The sequence below is a fragment of the Eurypyga helias genome, unplaced genomic scaffold, assembly GCF_000690775.1.
Source record: "Eurypyga helias isolate BGI_N326 unplaced genomic scaffold, ASM69077v1 scaffold27633, whole genome shotgun sequence".
NCBI classification, from domain to species: Eukaryota; Metazoa; Chordata; class Aves; order Eurypygiformes; family Eurypygidae; genus Eurypyga; species Eurypyga helias.
In genome coordinates, this window is record NW_010243504.1 from 24,400 (window position 1) to 51,640 (window position 27,241).

At 44.8% G+C, this 27,241-nt stretch overlaps 1 protein-coding gene across 1 annotated transcript in view; it reads left to right on the forward strand.

Moving 5' to 3' along the window:
* The window catches only part of SEMA5B (sema domain, seven thrombospondin repeats (type 1 and type 1-like), transmembrane domain (TM) and short cytoplasmic domain, (semaphorin) 5B), a gene marked incomplete at its 5' end in the record, with an annotated part of 60,170 nt that overhangs the window by 23,960 nt on the left and 8,969 nt on the right, over window positions 1–27,241 (forward strand). The window contains 9 exons of the mRNA XM_010149453.1: window positions 2,827–3,008; window positions 6,534–6,677; window positions 8,136–8,283; window positions 9,832–10,057; window positions 10,705–10,923; window positions 12,894–13,064; window positions 13,968–14,117; window positions 15,201–15,245; window positions 18,396–18,601. Of these exons, the coding sequence (XP_010147755.1) occupies window positions 2,827–3,008; window positions 6,534–6,677; window positions 8,136–8,283; window positions 9,832–10,057; window positions 10,705–10,923; window positions 12,894–13,064; window positions 13,968–14,117; window positions 15,201–15,245; window positions 18,396–18,601 (1,491 nt within the window). The remainder of the gene's footprint in view (window positions 1–2,826; window positions 3,009–6,533; window positions 6,678–8,135; window positions 8,284–9,831; window positions 10,058–10,704; window positions 10,924–12,893; window positions 13,065–13,967; window positions 14,118–15,200; window positions 15,246–18,395; window positions 18,602–27,241) is intronic.

Sequence of the window (27,241 nt, forward strand, 5' to 3'; positions counted from 1 at the left end):
TTAGAAAGATTTGAAATATTTTGACTGAAACTTTGTAAGTATTTTCAGCTTCTATCAACCAACCAACATGGAAACTTCCAGCTGAAATAACTGAAGCTTGGCACAGCTATAAGCAGTGGACAATCTGAATCCTAAGAGGAAGCACAGATGAATCAAAAGAACAAGGAATGCCTCTAGCCTTATCTGTAATATCAGAACAAACACTGCAAACATCCTGGCAGTGGGGTGTAGGAATGGTCAGTCTGAATTTTTAGATCTTGCACCTGAGCCTTCATATGGTACAAGGAAGAAATGACAAGGTGATGCCTTGGTAATTTTGTCTGGCGAGAGAAGGGCATTTGATCACAGGTGATTTAAAGATCTCCTCTGTCTGATGGGGCACTGTGTTGGCTACAAAGGATTTGCCTTGTAAAGATATTTCTGAAAAAGATCAGTGCATATGGGTTTTTATCCCACTTCCCAAATTTGCTCTTTTGAAGATATTTTTATGAATTTAAAGATGGAATAATAATCCATATGTAATTTCTTGAGTATAAGAAACTTCCCACACTCACAACGTGACCTGTTTATAAATCTCCGCACTTTGGTTATGGCTGCTTATTTGTTTAATTTTTGGGCTGTTTCCCAGTATCACTTATGAGCCAATAATTATTTGTCGGCTTTTTCTTTTTTTTAATTGAAGCCACGGGCCATATAATACCATTGATTTCTGAACAGAACTCCCTGCTGGAATCAGCAAGGCTTTCTGGCTCAAGAATGAATAGAAATGATGCAATACTTGGATTATGACTTTTGTAAGGCAGGAGGAGAAAGGAGATAAGAATCTAGTATTAAATACCTCAAAGTAGTTCTTTTGATTTTTGTCCCCTCTGACTTCTAGTAACCCAACTGTATTGATTTTTGACTGCATGCATGTTTAAAACAACAAATTCAAGAACAACAGCAAAACTCAGTGTTCTCTTCTCTGGGCATCTTGCCTTGTAACCTGCAGCCCAGAGCAAATTTTTACGACGACATGATAATCTATTGCAAACAAAGGTTTACAACAGATGCTTGAAACCCGCCGACTGCAGCCTGATGAGCGCAGTAACAGATCTAAATTGCTTCCATGCCACCACTGTGTATTTTTGATGCTGTTGCAGATGGGTTCCCACCCATCTGGAGATGGGAAGATGACAGCCCACTGGAGGTGCATTGTGTGTGTTTAACGTGGTGCCAGACGTGGAGAATGGGCGCAGAGCAGTGTGTTTGAGGGGATGAGTGTCTGAAAGCACTACTTCCGTGGCTGTGGTTGGCTCCCTGTGTGGCTCCCCAGCAGGCTCGCAGCCTCTCCGTGCCTTGATCTCCTTTTCTGTAAAGCAGAAGAAACGGTTTCCCTCCTGGGGACTGATCAGTCAAGGGTCTGACCCTGCTGACTGCAGAGCTCAGTGAGCATGGCACAGTGGGGCTCGTCAGTGGTTGGCTGGCTCACATTTGGGGCCAGGGCTGTTCACCAGGGCCCCAGCCTCTTCCTTTCTTCACCCTTCGTTGTGTCGACACTGAGGTCAAGTCCAGTGTCGCCAGTGGTTTTACCAAAGCTGCTGAGCATCCCACCACCCCATGGGTGACACCAGTGGGGGTGAGCCACTTGCAGGCAGCCACCATCCGTGCCATCCCTCCTGCGAGGGCCCAGCACTCTGGGACATGGAGTGGGGAGGATGGAGGGAGCCACCGGTGAAGAATGCATCGGGGTGCTGTGCCGTAGCAAGGCAATAGCTGTACATGGGCAGGGCCAGTAGGGATGTCCTTCTGCCTCCTGTTTCTCAAGTCAGGAGCAGAGGGGAAGCCGGGGCAGGGCTGTTCAGGGCAGCTTCCCAGCCTTGGTCCCAGAGGTGCTGGATTTTGCTGTAGGGGTGGAGTGAGCATGAGAAGGCAGCCGGTGGCCTGGAGCGATCATGGGGTGAGCAGGCAGCACTCATCTCTGAGTCAGCCTGGGCTGCGAGGGCCCTAGCAGCTTGCTGCCCCAGCTGCTAGCTTCGGGCTCACCTTGAGGCACCGATTAAAACAAGACACAGGGAGCAAGCCCCGACACCCTCTGTCTCCTGGAAGGTGTTCACCAACCCCGGGCTGCATTGAAGTGCATGGGAAGCTCAAGCCTTGGCCTGTTCGGGGCTGTACAGGCGTGAAGCAAAGGGCAGAGGAAACAGAGCACAGTGTGGTCTGGTCTATGAATTGCCTTGAGGTGGATTCTTGCTCTTTAGCCCACTGTGTGATCCTCAGCATTAATTCTGGTAACCACCATGTCCTTCACTTTCTGCCCTTCACGGAGCTTAGCCATTCGGCCTACGGCTGTGTTTAGAAAGGGAGCCAGTTCTTACTGTGTGGTTGGACATGGCCAAACTCGGTGAGGCCCTGGGTGCCAAACTCGGCGAGGCCCCCGTCTCAGCTGGTCACTGTGGCTGTGTGAATGCTAACTCAGAATGGAGTGGGGACGGTCAGCACCAGCCATTGTGTTGCTTGAAAGGCTGGAGCTGGGCGGTGTGGGACGAGGGAGTGGGGCGGTGTTGTGGTGGGGCAGATGGATGCTTGTGCCTGGTGTGGTGCTGGCTGGGTCGGCTCGGTGCCTGTGAGCACACGTTAGGTATGCGGGGTGGAATTTGGAGGGTAAATATTGATGCAGCATTGTCTGAAAACAACCCTCTGTTTTGAATCCTGCTTGCAAGCACAGACAGCTCCCATCTAAGCTGCATCCTAATCCCCCTGGCAGCTTTGTTTGGCATTTCTATTGTGGGGCTGTCTCCAGAAATGTAAACTTGCTATTAATGACCTTTTTTCTTTCAAACTTAGGTGAAAAACCTGACAACAAATGGAAGATTGGGGCCTTGGTCCCCATGGCAACTGTGTGAGCATTCGGATGGGGACAGCACAGGCTCCTGTATGTGTAGGTCACGTTCATGTGACAGCCCTCGTCCTCGCTGCGGAGGTCGCGGCTGCGAAGGGGCCGGGATCGAGGTTGCAAATTGCTCAAGGTACCTCAGCATCTTTGTGCTTTTTAGGAAGGGCACAAGAGCTGTGCCTGTCCACAGCTTAGCTCTTCCTTGTGTTTCTGTGACCATACTGTTGTATCCCAGCCAAACTGAGGTATGTGAGGTCCAGCTTGAAGTCAGTGAAAAACAAAGGAAGCCAAGGGCTCTGAGAGAAGGGCCTTCAGCCAGGGCTCTTGGAAGATGAGCCCCTCAAATTAGTGTGCACATTAACCTTCCCTCCACTGTGCCTCAGTTTCCCTCAACTGTACAGTGGGTAGTGATGCATCAGGAGGAGGTGAGTAAGGCAGAGGTAGTTGTTAACCAACTGAACAGCAGTAAGCTAAAAAATTCCAGTAAGCTTGTAATTTTTTGGACTTTGGATTCTGAGGTTGCATTGCCAGAAGTGAGCAGAGCTCCGTCAGAGCAACGCTTGTAAAGACAGGGCCTAGCCTAGCTCCGAGCAGGGCTTGTTTGCCTTCTTCTGCGGGTCTGTGTGCTGTCTGCAGCACGCTGGCTATGCGTGAAGGGTCTGGAGCACAAGTGCTGTGAGGAGCGGCTGAGGGAGCTGGGGGTGTTCAGCCTGGAGAAGAGGAGGCTCAGGGGAGACCTTATCGCTCTCTACATCTCCCTGAAAGGAGGGTGCAGAGAGGTGGGGTTGGTCTCTTCTCCCAAGCGACAAATGATAGGACAAGAGGAAATGACCTCAAGTTGCACCATGGGAGGTTTAGATTGGATAGTAGGGAAATTTTCTTCCACTAAATGGCTGTCAGGCATTGGAAGGGGCTGCCCAGGGAGGTGTTTGAGTCACCACCCCTAGAAGTATTTAAGAGACATGTAGATGAGGTGCTTGGGGACATGGTTTAGTGGTGGACTTGGCAGTGCTGGGTTAATGGTTGGACTCCATGATATTAAAGGTCTTTTCCAACCTAAATGATTCTGTGATTCTGTAATTCTGTTGCTGCCTGGCAGCAAGCAGTGCTTAGGAGTCATGCCTGCACGGGACAGCACTTAAACAATGCATATAGCTCAGCTTGTGTCAAAGTGCTGCTTTTCCAGGCAAGCTGGAAGCTTGTGCTTGAGCAGTATGGAAACTAAATGTCCTCCAATTGGGTGCCCAAACATAGCCATGGTGTTTGTGTCCATATTACCCCACCACCCTCAGACTACATCATGTCATGACTCAAGGAAAGAGGATGCACTACTTAACCAGGGTGGGGCCAGCCAATATTTTGGTAACTATTGGGTCAATACAACTTTTATCTACTTTATCTTCTCCACAAATGTTCATTCCATTAAGGACAGCTGTCTCTTGACTCCTTCTTGGAGATCAGTGCTGGTCTTGGCACCAAAAATTCAGCAATACGCATGTTTTAATTGGCATCTCTCCTTCCAGTTGTGGGCTGTGCTGCTCAAAAGGCATGAAGTCATTCCTGCCCCTGTGCTGCCACTGTGGGCTGAGCGGAGCCTGCCCCAGGCAGGCTTTTTATGTCAGCAGCAAATGGAAAACGTGCCAGTGGGATGGGTTTCTCAGCACTGCTCTGATGGCAAAAGAGGCAGGAACAGCTTCTAAGAAGGGGATGAAAAATAGATTATTCAATCTTAAGACATAGGAAAACAGCATGGTTTGAAAAATAGGGACATCTGGTCATCCTACATCCGCCTCAGCCCTCAAATTTCCTTTAATTGACTTCATATGGCATTGAGATTTCTGTTTGCAAAGAGGGAGCAGGATGCTTAAAGATGAGTTCTGTTAGAAAGCTGAAGATCTGAAAATGGAATGTGTCTTTATTTCTGTTAAAAATCCCAAAACACAAATAGATGCTGAGAATTAGTTTTTTTGAGGATTTTTTAGTAGAAATTACTTTCCCTTTTTCTTCTCCAATACCAACAACCTTCCATTTGATTTTTTTCTTTTTGTGTTTTTACATATAATCTTTCTTTTGGGTTAAGGAGTGGTGAGGCAGGTGGGTTAAAACATGGCAGAATAAGATGGAATAGTAGGATTTTTAAATAAGTGAGTTTCTTGTTCATTGACCTTGTTTGGGGAGGGAGAGGGGAAGGGAAGGAAGGAGAGGGATCAGAGAACAAAGGAGGAGGGGAGAAATGTTTAACAGGGTTCTGAAATAAAGCTTCCAAGAACAGGCAAGAGGTGATAACAAGTACAAAAACTGTGAAGGGCAATGTGGGTTTTACCTTTCATCCTCTGCCCTGATTGGTGCTACGCCAAAAAATATTTCTTGCCAGCAGTGTTATTAGTTCAGTAAATGCTTTGAAAATTAACATCTGTTTTCAAGCTTAGCTTTCAAGAACCAGGGAGCACCTGAGTTGGTTTTTGACTAGAGTTTTTAGAAGGGTTTTTCTTAATTATAAAAAAAAAAATCCAAACCCAAAACAAACGAGGTTTTTTGGCTTAAGGCTGTGAAGTGTCAAGATTAGGCAGTTCTATAAGACAGAGCATTGCCACCGGCTCCATGCGAAATGAAACCTGCAGCACAGAAGAGATGAGATACAGTTCCTGCTCTCCTGCTCCAAAGTTCAGTAGTGCTGCCAGATCAGAGGAAGGTGAGCTTTAATAAATGCAAGATTTTAAAGACGATACTGTTGGCTTCTGCATGAGCACGTGGTTGAGTCACCGCAGGGCAGCAGCATCACGCGTGCTCAGCCTGCTGCCAGAGCGAGGCACGGAGTGGTCGCCGAGCTATGGACCAAGGGGTTTTACATCACCTTTGCTTCAGGTGAAGTTACCACTGCTCAGCAGAGATGTGATCGCTCAGCAAACCGTGAACCTCCATCCTGCCTCTCAGCTCTTAATTGCCTTCTGGTTCCTACATATTTAAGGTCACGCTACAGTGACGTCTGCAGGTGGCCATGAAACCTAGAAGCAATTATTGTTATTTCTAATGAATTTTGAGATTTCCACTTAATAGGATTCAATGCTGAAGGATTTAAGAAAACACCAAATATTACGAGGTTTGTGATAAAACCATGGGAGCTGCTGGTGGTATTGCTCCAAGAGATTTAAAGTATCAGTACCTACTGAATTAGGAGAGGGTAGGTTTTTCACATCCTTTGGCCCAACTGGCATTCATGAGCCTCAAAACCTGCACTCCCTGTGCACAAGAGTCCAGGAGATACTACTTTGGAATTAGCCATTGGCTCAGGAAAAAGTGGTTATGAGACATGGGATATAGAATGGGAGGATAATCAGTGAGAGTTATAGCAACCACACTGTTGCCCAGGAAATCCTAGGAGGCATTTTTAAAATCATTTGGCATTGGCTTCATTCCTTCCTTTCCAATTCTTAGAGACTTCAGTGGGAGCAAAGTTGGACGAATGCTAAGTACTTTTGAAACTCCCTTTTCTAGATCTCTGCTCATGTGAAGTGTGGTTGAGATGAGTCGTCTCTTCTCCAATGAGTTCAGTGATTCCCCTCTCAGTGCCTTGTGTGTTTTGTTGTTAAGTACAGCGTGGCATGGGCAGACAGTTGGGTCACCCCCACGCTCTGTTCTCTCTCACCTCCTTTGTTAGAAACGGCGCTTGGACACCCTGGTCATCCTGGGCCCCATGTAGCACCACCTGCGGGATTGGCTTTCAGGTCCGCCAGCGATCCTGCAGCAACCCCGCTCCACGGTACGGCGGCAGGGTCTGCGTCGGACAGAGCAGGGAAGAGAGGTGAGAGATGACCACAACGCCGTGCGTTCCCTTCTGGGCTTGTAATGTTGGCAGCTGGAAGCGGTGGGTCCTACATGAATGCCAGTTAAGGCTGGCTGAATGCAGAAAGCAGAAGGAATTCCAGAGCCTGGGGGGGATGAGGTTGCTCCCATGCAGGGCCGCTCTCTCTTAATGAGCCTGTGGCCATCAGAGACTCCAGAGCTGCCTCCCCTCTCAAGCAGTACCTTTCAGACTTTCACAAGTATTCCCATCTCCAAAACAGAGCGCTGACCTCCTCAGTGAAAGGGGAAGCTGTGCCTGCTGTTAGCAGTGTGGAGTTTGTAGATAGAGTTACACTGTTCTGATCCGTCCCCAAGGAGGCAGTTGAATATGAGCAGCTTCTATTGGCAATTGCATCGTTCCCAAGTCTCTGTGAATTGTGCTGATGCACCAAAAGAAGTTCAAGATAAAATATAGCTTAACTCACAGATTGAGGGTTGAGTTTTTGCAGGGATTGGCATCAGAAAAGCATATTTTTTTCTTCTCTAACCTAAGCAAATTTCATGCAAAATCACTGAAAAACAATACTTCTTGAACCTACAGAGCCATCAGCTGTATTATGCTCCGTCAAGCCCAGACCCTCATTAAACCCGTGCTTCAAGGCATCCCAATTTGGTTTCCAGATCTGACATTTCATTAAAGGCCACCTCTGCTTGGCAGTAGTCTGTTGCTTGTCCCTTGAGTGGTCACTTAAGACAGATCTCTCTGCATTTCTCAGAATACAAAGGGCAATTCATTTAACTTTCCTGATTCAGGACATTTTAGTGTTTGGTTTGATTTGTGGCCATTCATAATGGTCCTTTTTGGGTTTTAAATACTACATCTGAGTCAATTGCAGCCTTGTGTGATTCGATTTAAGAACAATATTGATTAAAAAGCTGGACAAAATTAAAGTTACCTTTTGGAAAGGGAACATAAAATAGCATTAATCTGGGGCCTGCTCTTAGATATAGCATATAGCATCTAGTTCAACTTCAGTTGCACACACTAATTTCTTAGGGTCAAGGCAGCAGTAAGGGCCAGAGATAGCGGGAAGAGAAGATCGTCAAGTGTTTAGTACCTGCCATTAGTGACAGACCACTGTTGTGTTGATCTTCATTAGTCATCCTATTGAAAACATTTACCATCCACTCTCTCTCTCTGACACATATGGGCTTCAGTTTATGGGCTTTTTTGTGAATTCAGTGCATGAAAGTGTTGAGATTAGAGCACTTTCCACTACCCGTTCTGTACAAAGGGTACAGTTGTCTGCTGTGAACAGGAATATTGCTAATCTGACTGTTGTGTCAGCCTTCTGCTGGCTTTCTGTGCATGCATGAATTGTACCCAAATGCAGTGTGCATTCTTGCGTCCATCACCGTTTGTCCCTGGGATGTGCTGACATGGATATTTTTTGAGCGATGTGCTTTCTTCTTTCAGATTCTGTAATGAGAACAGTCCATGTCCATTACCGATTTTTTGGTCTTCATGGGGTCCTTGGAATAAATGTAGTGTGAATTGTGGCGGAGGGATTCATTCAAGACAGAGGTCCTGTGAAAATGGAAATACATGTCCAGGCTGTGCTGTGGTATGTGTTCTCTATTGACATTGCATAAGGGGCATCTGTGGTCATCTAGCATTTAGGCACCTGGTATTTAACTCTTCTCTCCATCTTGGTTTTATTCCTCAAACTAAAGAAAACGATATCCTCATTTCTAACCGTCCTATCTCCGCTTTTGCTGGAGAGGATGATGAAATGAACTGGGAAGCAGTGGGGTGGCAGATTCCCAAAATCACTGAAGTTGGTGTGAGAGTGCCTGTGTGTGCACGCATGCAGGTAAGGACAGACTGTGCAGAGGACTTCCTTTAGGCCTCAGTAGGCTTAGCTATCAAGTCCTTTACCTGAAAGCACTATATATGTTTTTTATTTCTTCTGTCCCACTCCCAGGGATGATCCTGTTGAGTCAAGGAGGCCCTACATGTGTCAAGAATTAGTCTCACTGTCACGTTTCAGTAAACAACAGGTCAAACACTTAGTTAACCCATCAGTGAGGCAATGGCTACCCATTTTGTGTCTATTTTCCCTTTCCTATTCTGGCAGCTGTTTCATACAGCTGTTTTAATTAGTTTTATGGAGAGTTTTCTTTCAGTGTAAGCAGATTTGATCTGGAACCTCCCATCTGTTCACAAGCTGTTTGTCATTTACTCTAGAATCGTAAAGTCCTGAAGCATTACAGCTCTTCCCTGCTGCCAGAAAAGACTGATTTATTTATTTATTTTTAAGCAAGAACGCAATGTTTGTTACTGGAATTCCTTCCACTAGTGGCAAGAATTGTGAAGACCCCAAAGCATCTCATCCATCCAAAATGTTGTCGGTACTTAGTGAATGCTCTACACCAAGCTTGGCAAATGGCGTATAGCCTTTTCTAGAGAGTTCAGAAAGCCAACCAAAGAAAAATAGCTATAAGAAGAGATAATCTAAATCCATCTTAAAAATAAAACTATAAACTTGTCAGTAAGGTTTATTCCTTGAAATTTTGTCCTCATGGGGCTCCTCTAGGCTGACCCGAGAGCAGCATCTCAGGGTCACAGCAGAAAACTTGTTTGCTGTTATTATTATATATTGCCTGAATTATTCTCCTGCCCAAAATGTACCCAGCTTTCGAAGCCCCACAGGATTTTGAGTCAGCAAAGAAACACAAACCTGAGTGAGACATAAAAATAGGAAGCATAGCTCACCCTTGAGGTCCACCTGAAGGTATGCACCACCACCGCCTTCATAGTCACCACATTTTGTGCTGTGCCCAGCACTGGCTTGTGTCTGTGGGGTCAGATAAGGTTGCAGGGAGGTTGGTTGAGGTGCAGAGGGTACCCTCTTATTTTCTGGGGTGTAAATAAATCTCTGTCAGTTAGGATGCTGCTGTTTAACAATTAAGGAAAGAGGAGGTCCACCTGAAGGTATGCACCACCACCGCCTTCATAGTCACCACATTTTGTGCTGTGCCCAGCACTGGCTTGTGTCTGTGGGGTCAGATAAGGTTGCAGGGAGGTTGGTTGAGGTGCAGAGGGTACCCTCTTATTTTCTGGGGTGTAAATAAATCTCTGTCAGTTAGGATGCTGCTGTTTAACAATTAAGGAAAGAGTAACCTGCAACCCAGAGAGCTGCCCTGAGGTGCGCAGGAACACACCCTGGACCCCTTGGATGCCTGTCAACATCACCCAGAATGGTGCCCGCCAGGAGCAGCGCTTCCGCTACACGTGTCGTGCCCAACTGTCCGATCCCCATGAGCTGCAGTTTGGGAGGAAGAAGACGGAGAGTCGATTCTGCCCCAACGATGGCTTAGCAGTGTGTGATACTGACTGTACGTCTTGCCAGCTCTGGGGGACCGTAGGGCAAGTCTGTATTTAGTGGTGGAAGGGGGAATCCTCTCAGATTCTCAACAAGAACCTGATTTTGTCCACATAAGTCTCAACGTGTACAGCTAGTGTCACTGCAGAGTGGCAGGGAGGGAGAGAGCCCTGTGGCTTGTGAGCTCTGTGCTTATAGCAGTGTACAGATTTGTTCTTGCTGCTGCCAGGCTACCCCAGAAAGAACAGGCCAGTAATGAGGGTGTGGAGAAGAAAAGAGCCATTGTACAGGACCGTGTGTCTTTACTCTTTGTTCTCTCTGGAGGTCCCCTTGTGCACTGCCTCTGGGTTCATTCCCTTCACTACTGCTGTGATGCACGGCAGTGTCCTGAGGGCACAGCCCCGACTGCCACAATTTTCTGCCCAGAAAGGTCATTTGTCGAGGTCATCAGTAGACTCTGTTTGTGTGTGTACAGATTTCATTTTGCATCTAGCTCAGCTGTAACCCTGTGGAACAAAACTCTCGCTAAGGACTTTCAACAGAAACTCTTCCCCAGGGCCCATAAATTCTGATTTTATTCATGTGCTGAAGCTCTTTTTAAAAGCAAAACAACTGATTAATATTTGTGATCATGTGGTGTCTTGTCTGTTTTCCTTGAAGCTCTTGTAGATGACCTCCTCAAGACTGGTAAGACCTCTGCACGGATCATCAACGGGGGATGGTCCTTTTGGGGAGCCTGGTCTTCCTGTTCCAGGGACTGTGAGTTGGGCTTTAGGATCAGAAAGAGAACATGCACAAACCCTGAACCTAAAAATGGCGGTTTGCCCTGCGTAGGCTCAGCGATGGAGTATCAAGACTGCAATCCACATCCCTGCCCAGGTAACCATGATCATTTTCCTGCATGAAATTCAGAGGTGGTCTTCCCCATCGTAATGGTAGAGCTACAAAAAGTCAGTATTTGCAAGCTGCGTTTTTGTTTTGGTTTGGTTTTGGGGGGATTTTTTGTGGGTCTTTTTTTGGTTTGGGTTGGTTTGGTTTGGTTTGTTTTTTTTAATTTGGGGGATTTTTCCTTAATTTTCTTAAAGCTATTGTAATGACCCATGTACATGATCGTTAGTGCTATGACCTACGTTTCACCTAGGCTCAGAGGGTAGCACAGCCATCCTCTAGAGAACTTAGTATCGTGGCTTGTCCGGTAATTTTTTGCTTCAAGAAGGTTTGATGCTCCATCCAGTGGAGGGCATCATGGTGCATCTGCACCTTAATGAGGCGACAGGCTTAATGAATGTGGCTTAATACTGTGTAGAGATGCTTGATGTGGCAGTTCTTCTTGTGAACACTTGTTTCTTCCCCCTCTCCTGCTTACGTATTGTTCTTGCGATGGGCATCTACTCTTGACATCAGTTACCATTTCCTGCACAGCCAGCAGGGAGTATTCTTGCCTGGTTTCCTGGTTTTCGAGTTTGTCCTCATGTTTATGTTGCACTCCTGGTCCAGAATAGTAATAATAGACCATTGACTACTGCATTCTCTCTCACTTAGCCTTCTCCTTGCTCTGTAATAACTATCTAAGCTAAATTTAAGTGATCTTACACAAATTACCTTGCCTCTTTGCAGTTCTAGCAATTATCAACTTCTGGCAATATAGTTTGTGACCTAACACTTGAAAATGCTGTATCATAATGGTATTATTATGATTATAAAATTCATTACAAAGATAAAATTCCAATGCAGATAGGAAAATATGATCAGAATGTGCAGCAAGAGCATAGCAGGAGTGTCAAATATTGCACTCTATGGCCTATAAAAAGAAAATAACTCTAGCACTATAAAGGCAGCTATTAGTACTATTTTGGAAGCTCTCAGTGGCTTTTCACTAGTGTCTGTGCCCTTCTTCTGTGCTCTTTTCTCCCCTTGGACACTATGATGTTTTACAATCTGTTCTGAGTGCATGATTACTATTTCTCTGTGTCTCCCTCCTTCCCTGCCTCACTCAATGTGTATACACAAATCCTGGGTTTATCTTGCGCTAAGTCATGAGGTTATTATCTTCTGAAATAGTGGCATGCGGACCTGCAAATCAGGCAGTCTAGTAGCCTGACAAGGGGTGGTGGGAATCAGGGATCTTAAGTCCCTCCATAATTTTACTGTTAACCTTTTACGGGGCTGTGCTCAGATGAAGCCTCTGAGTTTGTTTCATGAAGGTTGGAACCAGAGGACTTGGGACCCCAACACAAAGGTGCTATATAAGCCCCACTTTAGTTGTATGGCACTTTTTTCCCCGATGTAAATCTGTTGTTGCTGTAGGTGAAGTGTCAGGAGACAATACAGTAATAATGACAACACTGTTTTATAAAAAGGAGTAGAATGGAATAGAATAGAACAGAACAGAATAGAATAGAAAATAGAATAGAATAGAATAATTTCAGTGACTACCCTAAAGAACAGTTTCTGTGTTGGCACTTTATGATGCAGTCTTTTTGTGCATAGACTCCATTCTCCATTTGCAGAGTGCAGCACATTCGTAACCTCTCTTGAGATGAAGTTTTTGTTGTCAGGTCCAAATATTCTGGGTTACACGAAACTGCTAGCTAGTCTTTTATGATGCAGTCTCTTTGTGCATAGACTCAGACTCCATTCTCCATTTGCAGAGTGCAGCACATTCGTAACCTCTTTTGAGATGAAGTTTTTGTTGTCAGGTCCAAATATTCTGGGTTACACGAAACTGCTAGCTAGTCTGGGCAGGGTGGATCTGGAAGGTGAGATGCTGGGGCTCTCCGGCTTTGTCACAGTAAGAGGAGTAACCAACAGCATCTACCTCTCTCTCCTTGCTTTTCAATGTCCTTCAGTGAAAGGCTCTTGGTCTTGCTGGACTCCTTGGTCTCACTGCTCAGCAACCTGTGGAGGAGGACACTACCAGCGCACACGAACGTGCACCAATCCAGCCCCGTCTAGTGGAGAGGATATCTGCATTGGTCTGCACACTGAGGAGGCCCTTTGCAACACATACCCATGTGAAGGTAGCCAGTTCTTGTCCCTGCTCCACCTGGCTTGGGTGGTGCTGGGAGCAAGGCACGTCTACAAAATGTTTAAAAAATAAATCAGAAACACCACAAGTTAGAAGCTTTTCTGCCCATTCAGTAAATGCCTATTGAGCCAGAGAAAAGTGAGGCATCCCAGTGTGAAATGTGATGCATCACCTCTCTCTTTACTCGCTCACTAGCTCATGCTCTGGCATTCTGATCCTGGACAGGCAAAATCTTGTTAATGCCTGATCCATTTGCAGTAACTGAAAAAGCGGGAACTCAGTTCTTCAGTGTGGAAGCTTCCAAGACAAACAGAGTCATGAAGCATCAATCTGCACAGTTGCTGAAGGGACAATCCTTCCTTTTTCTTACACAGAGAGGCAGATGAGCATGTGCTACAACTCAGGGGACAGGGTTTAGATGTGTGCTGGTTTTAAAGCTTTTCTGTATTTCTGATCCAGGGCAGGCTGACTCCTGCCCATAGGAACATCAGCAAATCTCTGGCTGATGTAGCTTATGCTGGCTGCTTGGAGTATCCCCGGGAGGCCACCTCAGAACTTGGAGGTCCTGATGCAAAATTGCCCTATCCAGCTCCTTGCACGTCTTTAACCAAAGAGCTGATGCAGGAGCTGTTAAAACAACTCCATGCTGTGCAGTGCTCCACCAATGGTTGGCTCAGTCCACATTACGAAAAGTACAACCTGACACGTAGGGTGTGATGCTTGCATTGTTATTTGTACTGAGAAAATTAAATCCACTAGAGGCCCCAGGATTATCTGTGTGAGAGAGGCCCAGGCCAGCATCTAGACATCCTTCAGCATGGGAGAAGTTTGGTATCTACAAAGGATCCTTTTCCTTCTTGGTGACATTGTGTGTTTTCCTGATCTTGGATTTCAGGTGGCTGGTCAGAGTGGTCAGAGTGGAGCCTGTGTAATGAAGAGGGCATCCAGTATCGCAGCCGTTACTGCGAGGTACACAGCCCAGACCCTTCTCAGTGCGTCGGAAACAGCACGCAGTACCAAGATTGCCTGTATAATGAAATTCCTGGTACGTACAGTGTCATAGAGGAGGGAGAGGGTGGGCCAATTCAGGAGAGCAGCTTGTGCCCTGACTGTCAAGCTAGGCTGAGATTTTCTCTATCATAAATTGAGTTTGGATGCTTCTAGAAAAACAAGCAAACAAACAAACATGTTATAAACTCCCCTGTGGCAGGCACAGGGTAACTGGCATTCCTTTAAGGCACCTTGGCTTTTCTTTAAAACAAAATTACCCAGATCTGTGATCATGGAATCACAGAATCTTCTAGGTTGGAAACGACCTTTAAGATCAAGTCCAACCATTAACCCAGCACCTCCAAGTCCACCACTAAACCCTGTCCCTAAGCACCTTGTCCACACGTCTTTTAAATACCTCCAGGGATGGTGACTCAACCACCTCCCTGGGAAATAAATAACTAGTATCGCTTCTCCTGAGTGGAAGTGAACGTTGAAGTGTAGATGAACATTTCATAGTTCATCTCAGGCTGGGTTATAAAAATTATCCCTGTTCTCAGTATGGATATGGGCAACAGAAGGTCCTTGAGTTCAGGTATCGAAAGAAGCATCCCAAAAGAGTGAAGAAATAAGGTGAGGCAGATGGAGAAAATTGGTGTGTGAAGTGGGGAGATTAATCAAGAGTCTAACAGAGCGACACTGTTGTTGGACAGATGGTCATCAACATCTTCCACCCTGTGTTTTGTGGAAATCTACTCTCTCAGGCAAATACTTGATGTGGGTCTGAATAACCCCTTTCCACATGTTGTTTTCTGGATTACAGTGCCCTGACTTAAAAATCTGAGATCTGTAGGCAATGATACTCTTTTTTTCATGGTTTTCTCAGCTATCTTCTTTCCTCTAAATTGAAGAAGCTAAACAGTGATCAGGTAACAGTATTGGAATTGTCAGGTCTTTAGAGAGGGATTGTTGCATGTGTTTTACACTCTGAACTTATAATTCAATTTAGAGGGACTCTCAGCTTGCTGCAGAACATGTGAGCAGCTTCTTGTGTCTGGAGCACAGGCAGTTTAATTACTTTAAGAAGTAAAGTGGTGGCAAAATGACAACTTTCTTCTATCTTCTTCTCTTTGTTTAGTGATTCTGCCAGCCTCCAGCATTGATGAGAGCACGAACTGTGGAGGTAGGGTACCACTAGCTATATATCTTATTTTTATCTTAACCTGGCTTTTTTTCTCCCTGTGCAGTATCAACCAAACCATTAATCTATACAGCTCATATCCCACTGATAGCCTTAATTCCACTGGAGCCTTGCTGTCTGAGTCAGACTGGAGGAATGTATTGCATGTCCACTTGTCAGTTCCAAGATTTTATTTATTTTGGGGTTTGGGTTGGCCATTGAGGGTCATTAATTACCAGGGAGCACATTGCTTGTCTCTCTCTACCCACAGGGTAAACGGTTGAGGACAAAGGAAGGGATATTCCTCATTCTACCACTGTAAGCCTCCAGCTGTTTGGAGGCAGGTGTTTTTAAATAACCTATAAAGATATCAGTGAACGAGTCTCTTAGACACATCCTTTGCTGATATAGGGTGAGAATAGAGTTTGTACTTGTCCTCCAAGCACTTCCTTTCATTCAAGTCCTCACCTCTCAGAAAGTTGCGTTGACTTTCTGCATGTAACTTAGAAAGATCCAGTCATTACTGTCATTTTTCCCTGCCCTAGGAGCCCCTATGATAAAAATGCAGACTGAATAAAGTGGCAGGTTCCTTCAACATTTTAAAATGCTGGTTTCACACTAATGACCGTGTCAGTTCCTGCTAGCGTCACATCCCTGCTTCCCTGAAATCTACATCATCTGCAGGCTGCCAAAATCTCTTCTCCCTGTGGAGATCGTGGCAAAAAAAGGCATACCACCTGTGGCACAGAAATGTGGCCTCTCGGTTTGTGACTGCGGGGCGATCAATGGAATTAAGATTTCAGCACCTGCAATGTAACAGTTGGCTTTCTGTGTCACTCCATCTCCCTCAGAGGGTGCAACGTATCTGCTCCGGTTCCAGGACTCCTTGCCACAGCTTGCACGCTGCTGTGCATTGTATCCACATTTCCTTCTTTCACCGCCACCATTGTATTTGCTGTTGCAATCTACATTTTACAGTAGCTAATATTATTTATTACTTAGTGTTCTGCAATATTTGGCAAAAAAAGCCAATCAGTAGAAATTCTATTGATGCATCTCAGCAAACCTGTATTTTCAAAGTGATGAACCAGAAAGCTTCCCCCTGGGGAATCACATGCTGCAACCAAAATAATTTGTTTTTTTCCCTAAGATATGGGTAAAAGTAACCTGAAAAATCAGATGGGTCTTTCAAAGGTGAGAGGGAAATGTAAGAGAGCGTTATGTTTTAGAAGGAGTTTCCTACGGTAGTGAGTCAGTAAATGTAGCAGTGAAATGAAACAGTCACTGCAATATAAGCAATGCTGGACAGGAGGAGAATGTGACAGTGTCATGTGGCTTCACTGAGCATGGTTGCGTAGTCTGTGTTTTAGCTCTCGTGAGTGACATAAAGCAGGCAGAGGTTTTTAGAAAGAAAATGTCTTTTCGGAATTGTCTTGTAACGTTTAGTAGGAAATTATCATCTTTCTGCTAGTTTTTTGGACCGTCATCCAAAACACAATGGAAAGTGGTAATCTTGCAATAGAATTTTATAGTGTGGTTTAAAAAATAAATGTAGCTCGTCAGCCTAATAAATTCTGTATGTTCCTTACTGTAATTATGATTGAAGTGCATTTCTTCGCTGTAGAACTCTATTGGTTTTGTTCTTTTTAAACTCAGGAGGATATTTTTTAACTAAAGATTAGAGGAGAGCGGTAGACTAATGGGCAGAATTCTCTATTTGAAAAGCATATCAGTTAAAATGTAAGATGGCACCAAAAAAATGCACACCGTGATCAGACTAAGAATGAACCTCATTTAAAGCCACTCTCTGAGTGGTCCCTTCCATTCCTCTGCACACAGTCGAGTCAACACAGCAGTCTGTCCAAATGAATTGGCTTTTTAAGTATTACGGGAATTTTACCGCTGCAGTCGCCACTGAGCCGATGTGTCCCTTGGGACGTCTGCCCTGGGGGAAGCAGTCGGGGGTCCCCCCCGGGCACTAGAGCCCCAGTTACTCCTCTTTCAAAGATGAGAGCGCAGAGGCAGAGGAAAGGCCTTTTGGAGTCATCCTTGCTGATTCTTTTCCTGCAGATAACCCCTGCACACAGCAAAAGACGGCAGGGTCACACGGTTCTCCCGCTCAGGATTGCTTCTGGTTGCTTCGTTAACTTGGTGGCTGTAAAGGTCGCGACTGCCTGTGCTGTCAGCGGAGATCTGTGGGTGGGTGGTTTTGCCATGGGGTCGAAGGCTCCTGAAGGGAGGGAGGAACGGGGAGTACTTCCCCCCTCCAGCCGGAGTTGTGACTTAGGTACCTCCCAGTGACTACAGCTTCTTCCAGAGGTCAGCGCTGTGCTTGGAGGGTGCTGCTGCAATCCCACCTGGAGGGATCTCTGTAGGAGGGCTTTATACTCCAAGAGCTTTTCCGTTTGAAATACGTGCACTGTAGCTACCCCGCCGGCACCTGCCTGCAACTGGCTTCCTATCTTTGCCGTCTGTGGAGAAAGCCAACAAAGAAGTGTTTCTCAAGCAGTTCCCACCTTCCCTTTGTCCACCTTCCCATTCCCCTGAGGATCCCAGTTTCCCTGTTAGCAGTCCAAATACAGCTCAGAGGTATGTGCTGACACAGCCAAGGCAATGCCACCCTGTGAATAAGTGAGAACGGCGAGCACACTAGGATTACACGGGGGACGAATATGTATCTCCGCCACCCCACACGCAGTCCCATAAGCATTTGGGGCAGCCAACAAAAAAGGGCTTTCCCCTCTCTTCCTTCCTCTTCAGAGAAACACTGCGCATTTTTATCCCCTTATTTCCATGACACGCACATGCTTTGGAATCCATTAATGTGCGTTGTTGGTACGGCTCATTTCTTTAGCTGTCAGCTTAACATAATGTTTACTTTCAATATCAATAGAGGGGAGGGGGGAGAGACAGGGAGGGAGCTTTGAGAAAACAATGCATGAACCTGTTAAACTGCACACGGCAGAGCTGCAGTGGGGAGACCGATTTTCAGGGAGATTATGTCAGTTTATGTTAGAACGTAAGACTCTGGCTTCAACAGCTTATTAATGTTGATCCCGAGATGTCATAGCTCTGATTTGCACCTGTGGTCTTGTCAGGAGAGGGAAAAAGGCTATTCTTTAAAAACAGTATCTCTTGTCATTTCCCTTGCAGGTTTTAGTCTCATCCATCTGATTGCCACTGGGGTCTCCTGTTTCTTCGGCTCCAGCCTCTTAACGTTTGTGATTTACGTGTACTGCCAGCGCTGTCAGAGGCAGTCCCAGGAGTCGACCGTCATCCACCCAACCACTCCCAACCACCTCCATTACAAGGGCAACACAACCCCCAAGAACGAAAAGTACACCCCCATGGAGTTCAAGGTAGGGTACTTGATGAGAAACACCACAAACAGCTTGGTGCTACCTGAACACTTCTGTATGTATGTCATGGTTGGAACCGGGTAGGTTTGTGTCTCTGCGCCCAGCTGTTGGCATCACACATGGGGTGGAAGGGGCATTTAGCCATACTGTCAAAAAGGGGTTAAAAAAAAGTTCCATTACTGCCATGGGATTTTGTTCTGTTTCACAGTCCTGAGGAATGCCAGTCTGGCAAGTACATACCAAGACACTCCAGCCCATTCTGACTATTGTACGTGTACAAATTGTCCTCGAAGAGATCAGTAAGAGCTCAGTTCGTTGCATTGTTAGTGCGTGGTAAGAGGAAACGGAGGGGAGGAAGAATAAAAATGGAAACTTCATCAGACAGATTGCTGGGAAAATGCTTATTGGTAGGATTTGATTCTGGAAATGCTTTGGAACAGCCAAATTGGAGAGAATGAGAAAGCAGAGAGGGTTCTGCCCCCTCTATGGGTACTGGACAGAACTTACCCCAGGCTGCCATGCAGAATTCGGTGATAGCAGCAGAACTGGGAGCTGAAGCCTTAGGAGAAGATGAGTGTTGAAGTGGCATACTCTGCTGCCGTGTCTGCTTGCTAAAGAGAACACCACCCATTATCCGAGCAGGTAGGACTGAGGGTGCAAGAGGCGATGCGCTGAGACAGTAGCGTGTCGTTGCGTTTGGGCGTCAGTCTCTAGATGGAGCGTGGGGTCAGAGAAGGGAGCAGTGCGGTGGGTGGGGGCGCTTCATGTCACCACGGGAGGAACAGCCTGCCTAAGGTCGCTCGGTGTGAAGCATTATCTGGGGCATGAACACAAACCAGAAGGAAACCCTGCAGCTGCTCACTCCTTCTGACAGATAGGCGCTTGCTGACATTGTGATTGTCTGTTTCTGCTGATCTGGCCCAGCTTCTAACTGAGACCCAGCAGTAAGATCAGCGGTGGGACTGTTGCCATAGCCTAAACTCTCTGGGTGTCGGGGACTGTTTCTGCGTAAGGATTTTATAATGCTGGGCACAGGGTGACTCCTGATGCATGGCCATGATGTGCAGTGTGAGTACACATCAGAACTAAGAGCTTAGATCACACCATTTGAAGAGTCAATGTCATTTTGGTGTTTTAAAAGAAAACAGTCTGAGCTGGACAATATCAGACCGGTTTGGCAATAAGCATGTGCTGAATTCCTTGTGCTGGGCATTGCAGCCCCTCAGAGGATCCCACTGCCTATAAACGTAGTCTCAAAAATACATTTCCTAGCAGCATAAGGCTACAGTTGCATACAGTGTAATAAGGGTGCAGCATCATAATGCGAGTCAGCATGGATTTGTGGAAAGTAAATCATGTCAAGCAAATTGGATTCCTTTTTTAAATTAAATAAATATTGATCTAGATAGGAGGGAAGCAGCAGACATATTGGGATTTTCAGAGGCTTTTAACAAAGTTTCACAGGATGTATTATTCTACACACTCTGCATATATGGGTTAGGTAATAAATTATTAAGACAGGTAAAGAACTGGGACCTGATCCTGGAAGCTTCAAACTATGAGAGTAATCCTTTCAGTTATGTGAGTAGTTGTGGCATAGTCAATAGGAAGACCCAGAAGAAAAAGGCTTGCAGCAATAAAGAGGTGAGCAGGAGTATCCCCTTGTTTCTTACACAGCAAAAAATGAAGAAAAGAGACAATTTCATTTTTGTGGCCAAAAGCAGGTAGTTACAGGGCTGCCTTTGTGTTAACATTTTCTTCATGATTTATATTGTGCTATCATATGTTATCAGATGATGCTAAAATAGGCAGAATCATTAAAATTTAGAAGGATGAAGTTGTTTGCAGAATGATCTTGATCAATTGGGTAAAAGAATTATGAAATGTAATATGTCTATGCCAAGTGGTGCAGTGGAGTAGAAGTAATAACAAAGCTAAGCAAAGTTTAAAATAGCAGCAGATTAGTTAATGTAGTATCAGGAGGGAGTTGACCTCTTTGATAGATCCATCTCTGAATACCTGAGCTAGCGTGCAGGAACAGTGAGCAGCTGTTAGAGGCTTCTTTCAAGGGACATAAAGAGCCTAGGCATTAGATCAAGTTTGAAAAGTCTAGTTTATGTAAAGAAGGCGTGAGCTAACGGGGACTGTATGAGTTAGGCTGGGGGGAGAAGGGACTTGGACACAAGGAGAAATAGACCAGATGGGGCTTATTTATAGAATGTTGGGAAGTGAAAGGGTTCAAATGCATAAATCTGCCCTCATTGGACAGACCAAACCTAAATGTTTAGGAGCAAGGGGGGTACTTACTGAGAAGAACTCGAAGTCATCCACTTTCAGAGTGGTGAATGAGGCAGAGTGGTTTACAGAAAGGGTAAAATCTGTTTATCAAGTGAAGCTCCTTTTCTCTGTTCCTGTTGAATGTTTCCTTATTCTCATCTTCTCCTTTGGCCTTCCTTTCTTAAACCCTTGCCTGAAAACGTCTCATTTAATACTACAAATTTGCCACTCCTCAGTGTTCCCTTGAAGAACGTAGCATTCGTGCAGTAAGAGGAAGGCTCTGTGTGCTCTGTGCTGTGTAATTACTTACAGAAGTTGTTATTAGCCAGCTTTATATTTAGGAATAACTGGCAGATTTTTCTAAGGGTCAGGAGGGAGTTTTTCATGCTTTCAAGGAGTATGTGTGGTTTTATTGTGATGCTATACAATTAACATTCAAATGATGGGGAGCTAAAATTCACCTTCTGGAAAATGAGGGTTGGACTGAGCTTGGATATGGGCCCATCTCAATTTAAAATGGTTATGTATGAAAGAAAGTGAAAACACCTGAAATTCCAGATTCTAAACCCAAGTAAGTTTCTGTTCAGATACCAAGAAAACTGCCCCCAACATTTTTTAGGTAATGAAAGCAAAAGAATCATTATAGGTTTGTGCGTATGAAAGAGTTAATAAATCCATGATTGAGGAAATACTCAGTCTGTAGACTACTTTTCAGAAACAGAAAATGAAAATACACCGTGACATGATGGTAGCAGAAGGCTGAGCATATGCACAAGTCTATTATTTTCCATTCTTTGATAATAATAAGCCTTCTGCAACCACCTTCAGTTTGTTTTCATCTTGAAATATCTCAGCTTTCTCACCAGCAGGTGAACACAGTAGAAAAGTTTGGCAGCGTTACATTCAAATGTACAGCACTGAATGCAAACTCATAAATCAAGGTGAATTTTATATGAAGGCAGATTTTAATGAAGGAAGTGCTTGCTGATATGAGCCTTGTTGGACATTTCAGCACAGCAATGCAGTGATGCAGATCAGATGTAAATATCATACATAATGGTGACCTACTGATCATTTAGCTGATGCTAACTTGCCTAGGCAGTGTTTTGCAGAAATGTTTTATTTTTGCTGGCTTCTCTGCCCTTCGTGTTTTGCGTTCTCACAAATGCTGTGAGGTTTATTATTAGCAATTTTAGCCATGATGTCTTAAAAGATTTCATGCATATGCATTTACCAGCAGCACGTTGATTTTGATTTGTTATTCACAGATTGTAGGGGAGAGACCTTTTGGGTCACCTAATAAGCAGTTCATGTTTCATTAATCGGTTAAAGTTCAAACAGCACTCTGACAATATTGAAGACTGTGCAGAACAAGAGCATAATGAAATAAAAATTATCTGCTTTTCATATTTTGGCATGATGGGTTACAGAACCACCTACAACCTTCCCAGTACTGCCATGCTGATTAGTTAATAACTGGCTATCAAAGCAGAGAGGAGATCCTCTCTTTTAACATCTTGCTTCGGCTACTCAGTGATTTACTCATGTGAGTCCCTTCTTAGAGTCATGCTGATGGAAACCCAGCTGATCCTGCAGTAGAAGCGGGAAGATGTTGGGTCAAGGTTGAGCCCTTGTGAATTAGGAGCTCTTGGAACAGGCACACATGAGGAAGGGTTTGGACTGAAGTTCTTCCTATTGCTAAATCCTCTGCCAATAAGGAGAGCAAACATTTTATTCTACATGGGATTTGGACAGACAAAGGCATCTGCACATTGATCCAAATCCAAAATTCAATGGCCTTTGGATCAGGCCAGATGGGATTAGTGAGAAATATAAGTTTGCAGGTTGGTTATGATGATGATTCTGCAGATTTTCTACTCAATTGTGCTGGACAGACCTTCCTCTGTCCTTCCTTCCTTGAACACAGCTTTAGTCATGAGTCACAGTCAAACTCTTTCTGTACTGATGCCTCAAATAAGCCAAGGAAGCACCTGAGCACTCTGGGCATCACCACTGCTCTCATAGAAGCTAAGGGCCAGACACTGAAGTTGTGCTCAAGTGAACAGTCATTTATGGCAATGAGCAGATTTGTTGTGGGGGAAGATGAGGCAAGAACTGAGTGAGATTGCAGGATATGGCAATGAAAGAGGGAAACTCAATATTTGATGTATCACCTGATAGGAGGACATCAGGCCAATACACGTTAACTTCAGTAGGAATGTGAGTTCTGCACTTGCCCATAATTATACAGCAAATATAAAAGCAGCTACCAGAAAATGAGGGGAATATTCAGTAGTTCACTTGGGACTCTGTATAAATTAGAAGTTACAATGAATATTTTTTAATAAAGCACGAACAGTGCTGTTGAGAATCAAATAACAGTGGAGCGCAGACACTCCCTGCGAAGGACACTGCGATCCGCACTTCGTTACTGATCCTGAATAAATCATGGCGATAAAATACCAACACGGCAGGTTATGAAACAGAAACCAGTCCTGGTTTTGGAAGAAGAATCCTACTGAACAGAACAACAGGCTGGTTGTTCAGTGTGGCTTTCAACGTCGCAGAAAGAAACAAAGCTCAGAGTATAGGGAAGCGGGTCCCTGTATGGATTAAACATCTCTCTTAGTGATGGTCATTTTCATTGCCGCTGAAAATCACACCTTTTTTATAGTGGGGAGATAGCCAGTGGTTCAAGTGCAGATGAGCTTTAACTACTGTCAAGTTCCCTAGAAGAATGTTTGTTTGTCTCTGAGGATGTTTGTTTCTCTCTGCCATGGAAAACTTAGGGCTTTGGTGTCTTATCGCTTAATTTGATATGTGGCTACTTCAGCTAAAATTGGCTAACCCATTTATTTGTAGTGACCACAGCACACACACTGATGCCACTGGGATAGAAGCCTTTTTTTCTTTTCCCAGTGACCCTTTCACTGTGCATCATTCAAGCCTCGGCAAGTGGCTGTAAAGATCAGACATGAGGCAGCAGTTGATGATACCCAACACTGTCAATAAGTGATCAAGAGCCTCCCTTAAGCATTTGCTTTAGCTGCATGGCGTTTTGGAGAGAGATCTAGCTGATGTAACCAGCTGGAAAAAATAAATACACACACATACATAAATATAGTAAACCAGATTGAAACATAAATTTTGTTCCCAGTGAATTTCATGTTTAACAAAGACTATTTCCCCTGAACAAAATGGCATTTAAGAACATTAAGTGCTTGAATGGTAGAGTACATATTTTTAGTACTTACCATGAGTATAGTATTATTTGAAAAAGAATAGTAGGGGCAGGGGGTTGTATCGGCAAAGGAGCATTGTGCCCTTTCTTGTATGATCCTGCAGTTGCAAATATCACTTCAGGGAACTCTCAATTTACATAATGCCTGCTAGGAAGGGAAAGCAAGAGAGCTTACTGATGGGGAAAAAAGGATTAAGTGGTGCGTCTCAGTCAAAATCTATTAGTGTCTTTTCTCCCCTTTATATCGTTGGGTCGAGCCAAATTGAGCAGTCAAGCATGCCCGGAGGAGTGTCTGGCCTAGGATGATTGTGCCTGTACAGTGATGTGCATCTTTTGGAGGTATCCTCACCCCATGGCAGCAGGGGCTCAGCGGGTTGCTGTGTGCAAGTCACAGATACCTCCCTCTCACAGATACATTATTTAAGAGTAGGGGAAAGTGCCAATTCGGATCTGAATGGTTCCTTGCTCCTCCTCCCTCTGGGATGCTAAGCAGCTGCTCACAATGGGAATTGGTCCCTACTCCCATCACTTTTCATACAAACCCTTCATTACTTTGCAGGGCTGGTGCTGCTCACCTTGGGGTGGGAATCCACATTGTTCCTCCTCTGCTACCATTTTGAGAGAGGCCAGCTTTTGGGATGACTTTTTGTTTTCCTCTTTAAGCCATATTGAGAAGTTTTAAGTGAACTGGGGGTAGATGCTTCATACTCATCCCATCATGTTTTTTCTCTATTGACTCGGCCTTCTCTCCTCCTTCTTGAACGACCAGGTGTATCTCCTCCACACCCAGGTCTGGGATACAGCCAGGTCCATGCGCTGCCTTCTTAAAGGCAAAGCCAGTCATTGTGGATGCTCACACTAGCCTTTCTTTGGGGTTGTATTACTGCATCTGTGGATGCAGGCAAGACAGGTTTGTAGGCAGAAAAGTTTAGTTGTGTTTCATTTTTAGTTAGATTAATGAGTATAGCTGGAAAAAGCTGGCAGGTTTTTGAACATGTGAGCTGCTCTTTCTGACCTGAAGACAGATAGATGCGTTCAGAAGTTTCTCCGATTTTTCCAGCTACGCTAATTGATCTAATAATTGATACTACCTTTTTCTTGCAATTTTTGCCTTTCCTAATTTCTCTGAGGTTGACATGTATCTGTCCCCACCCACCCACCTGTGCTGGAAGAAGGAGAGTCAAACTAAGAAGAACTGGAACGGGAATAACAAAATCGCCCTGTGCCGAGCGCTGTGTATTCACATGACTTCCCTCTACTGGTCAGAAGAGGGATATTTCAAATATCCCCTAGCCTCATTTGCTAGAAGTTAATGGTTCTCTCTTGGTCCAGATGCTTGAGGTGATTCTTCCTTCCGTGTCTCCTCAAAGCTCTGGCAGGCAGTGTTACACACGTTAGCCAAACTGGGAAATCCTCAGTGCTGCCAGGATGTGCAGGAGGAATTAATTATGTGTTTGCAGAGGAGTTTAAAGGGAGCCATGAAAGAGGCAGGGAGCTAAAGTAAAGGGAGAGGATGATATGAGACAAACAATAAATACCAGAAAACATATAAACCTCGTGGTACACTTGGAGGGGAGCTGCATCACTAGTCTTCTGGAATAGCTCCACTAGCAAATAATGGATTTTTGAGTACAATTATAAAGAAATGGAGCTGCATGCATACAAAATAAAGATAGCTGTTTCAGTATTCAGAATTAGAGCTCAATGTCCAGAACGTGTTTGGAAGCTCTGAGAGAGGATAACCAAAATACCTGACCTTTTTTTTCCTGAACCATAACTGCCCTGTCCTGAAGAGCAATTCAGAGCTAAGGGCAGCTCAAATTGTGCTGGCTGCTGCCATGGCACAGGCTGCACCAGCTGCAGCAACACTAGATCCATTGCCACCTTTCTGTGGAGCATCGTTTATATATGCATGATAGGTCTGGCATAGGGTAAGCAGGAGTAGCTCTGCTTGCATTCCCTTATAGCTGGGGGAATCCTCGTTAAGTCAGGTCTAACATCGTCCTGAGATTTGGCACAAAGCGTGTGAATAAAGGAAAGAACTGAAAATCTGTGGATGAAGGGATCTAGATGGACCGTATCCCAGAGTCTCTAAGAACCAGCTAATGAACAACTCCAATTACCTTTATAAATATCGTGCATCTTGGGCAAACTCCCAGTGCCATGAAATGCAAAGGTAATAGAAAAACATTTGTAAGAAAACGGGCCAATTTCCTTTCAGCTAATTGAGTCACTGTTAAGCTACCAAAGGCCAGTGCGCTCAAGTCACACAAGTATCTCAGTCAGTCTGTGTGGGAAATGCCAGTTGGATTTGGGGATAAGACAAAATACCTGTAAGCATACAGGCCCACAATCAATAGAATATGCCTGGACCTACCTCTTTCATCAAAGTGTATCAGTGGGGTGTTAAATCCTGCTTGGACTTTAAAATCCGGCAGAGTTGGGGCCATACTAGAGAGGGAAACCAGGAGGAACAAATGGGATTGACTTGACTGTAGTTTCATTTACAGCAATGGAAAGTCATTGGAACAAATCTCTGTCAATGTTAATATGCAGGCAAATCTGAATTACTGTTTGGGAGGCAACATATCACATACCCTGATTAAATGAAAGGTGGTTGGACTGAACTGACAGCTGAGCCAGGACATAATGCTGAGCAGGAAGGAATCAAACACGATCACCTTTTGCACAGAGTTTCAGCATTAGAGAATTTAGGAGAAAGCACAAGAGTGAGCTGCGTAAGGGCAGATTCTCAGCTGGTTAAAAATGTGCATTTAGTGGTCCACACACCTAAAGAAAAGAGGGTGATATTGGTGGCTTAAGTGATCTTGTGATGTGTAAATAGAAATTGGCTTGGACAGGCATGCTGCTGTAGAGAGTGAAACCTGGCTAATGGACTGTGAACATCGGGCAAGCGTTAACGGGAACATACGGGGCTGTGGGGAGGAGTTGTTTGGGGCACTGCAAGCAATAATGCAAGGTTTGGCTTTATTTAATATCTTCATTAACGAGCTTGGAGAGGGTGCAGTCAGTGTGTTAATGAAACTAGCAGAAGATATTAAACTGGGAGGTGTGTCAAAAAAAACAGCCACTGGTATAGAAATAATGGAAAATGACCTGAG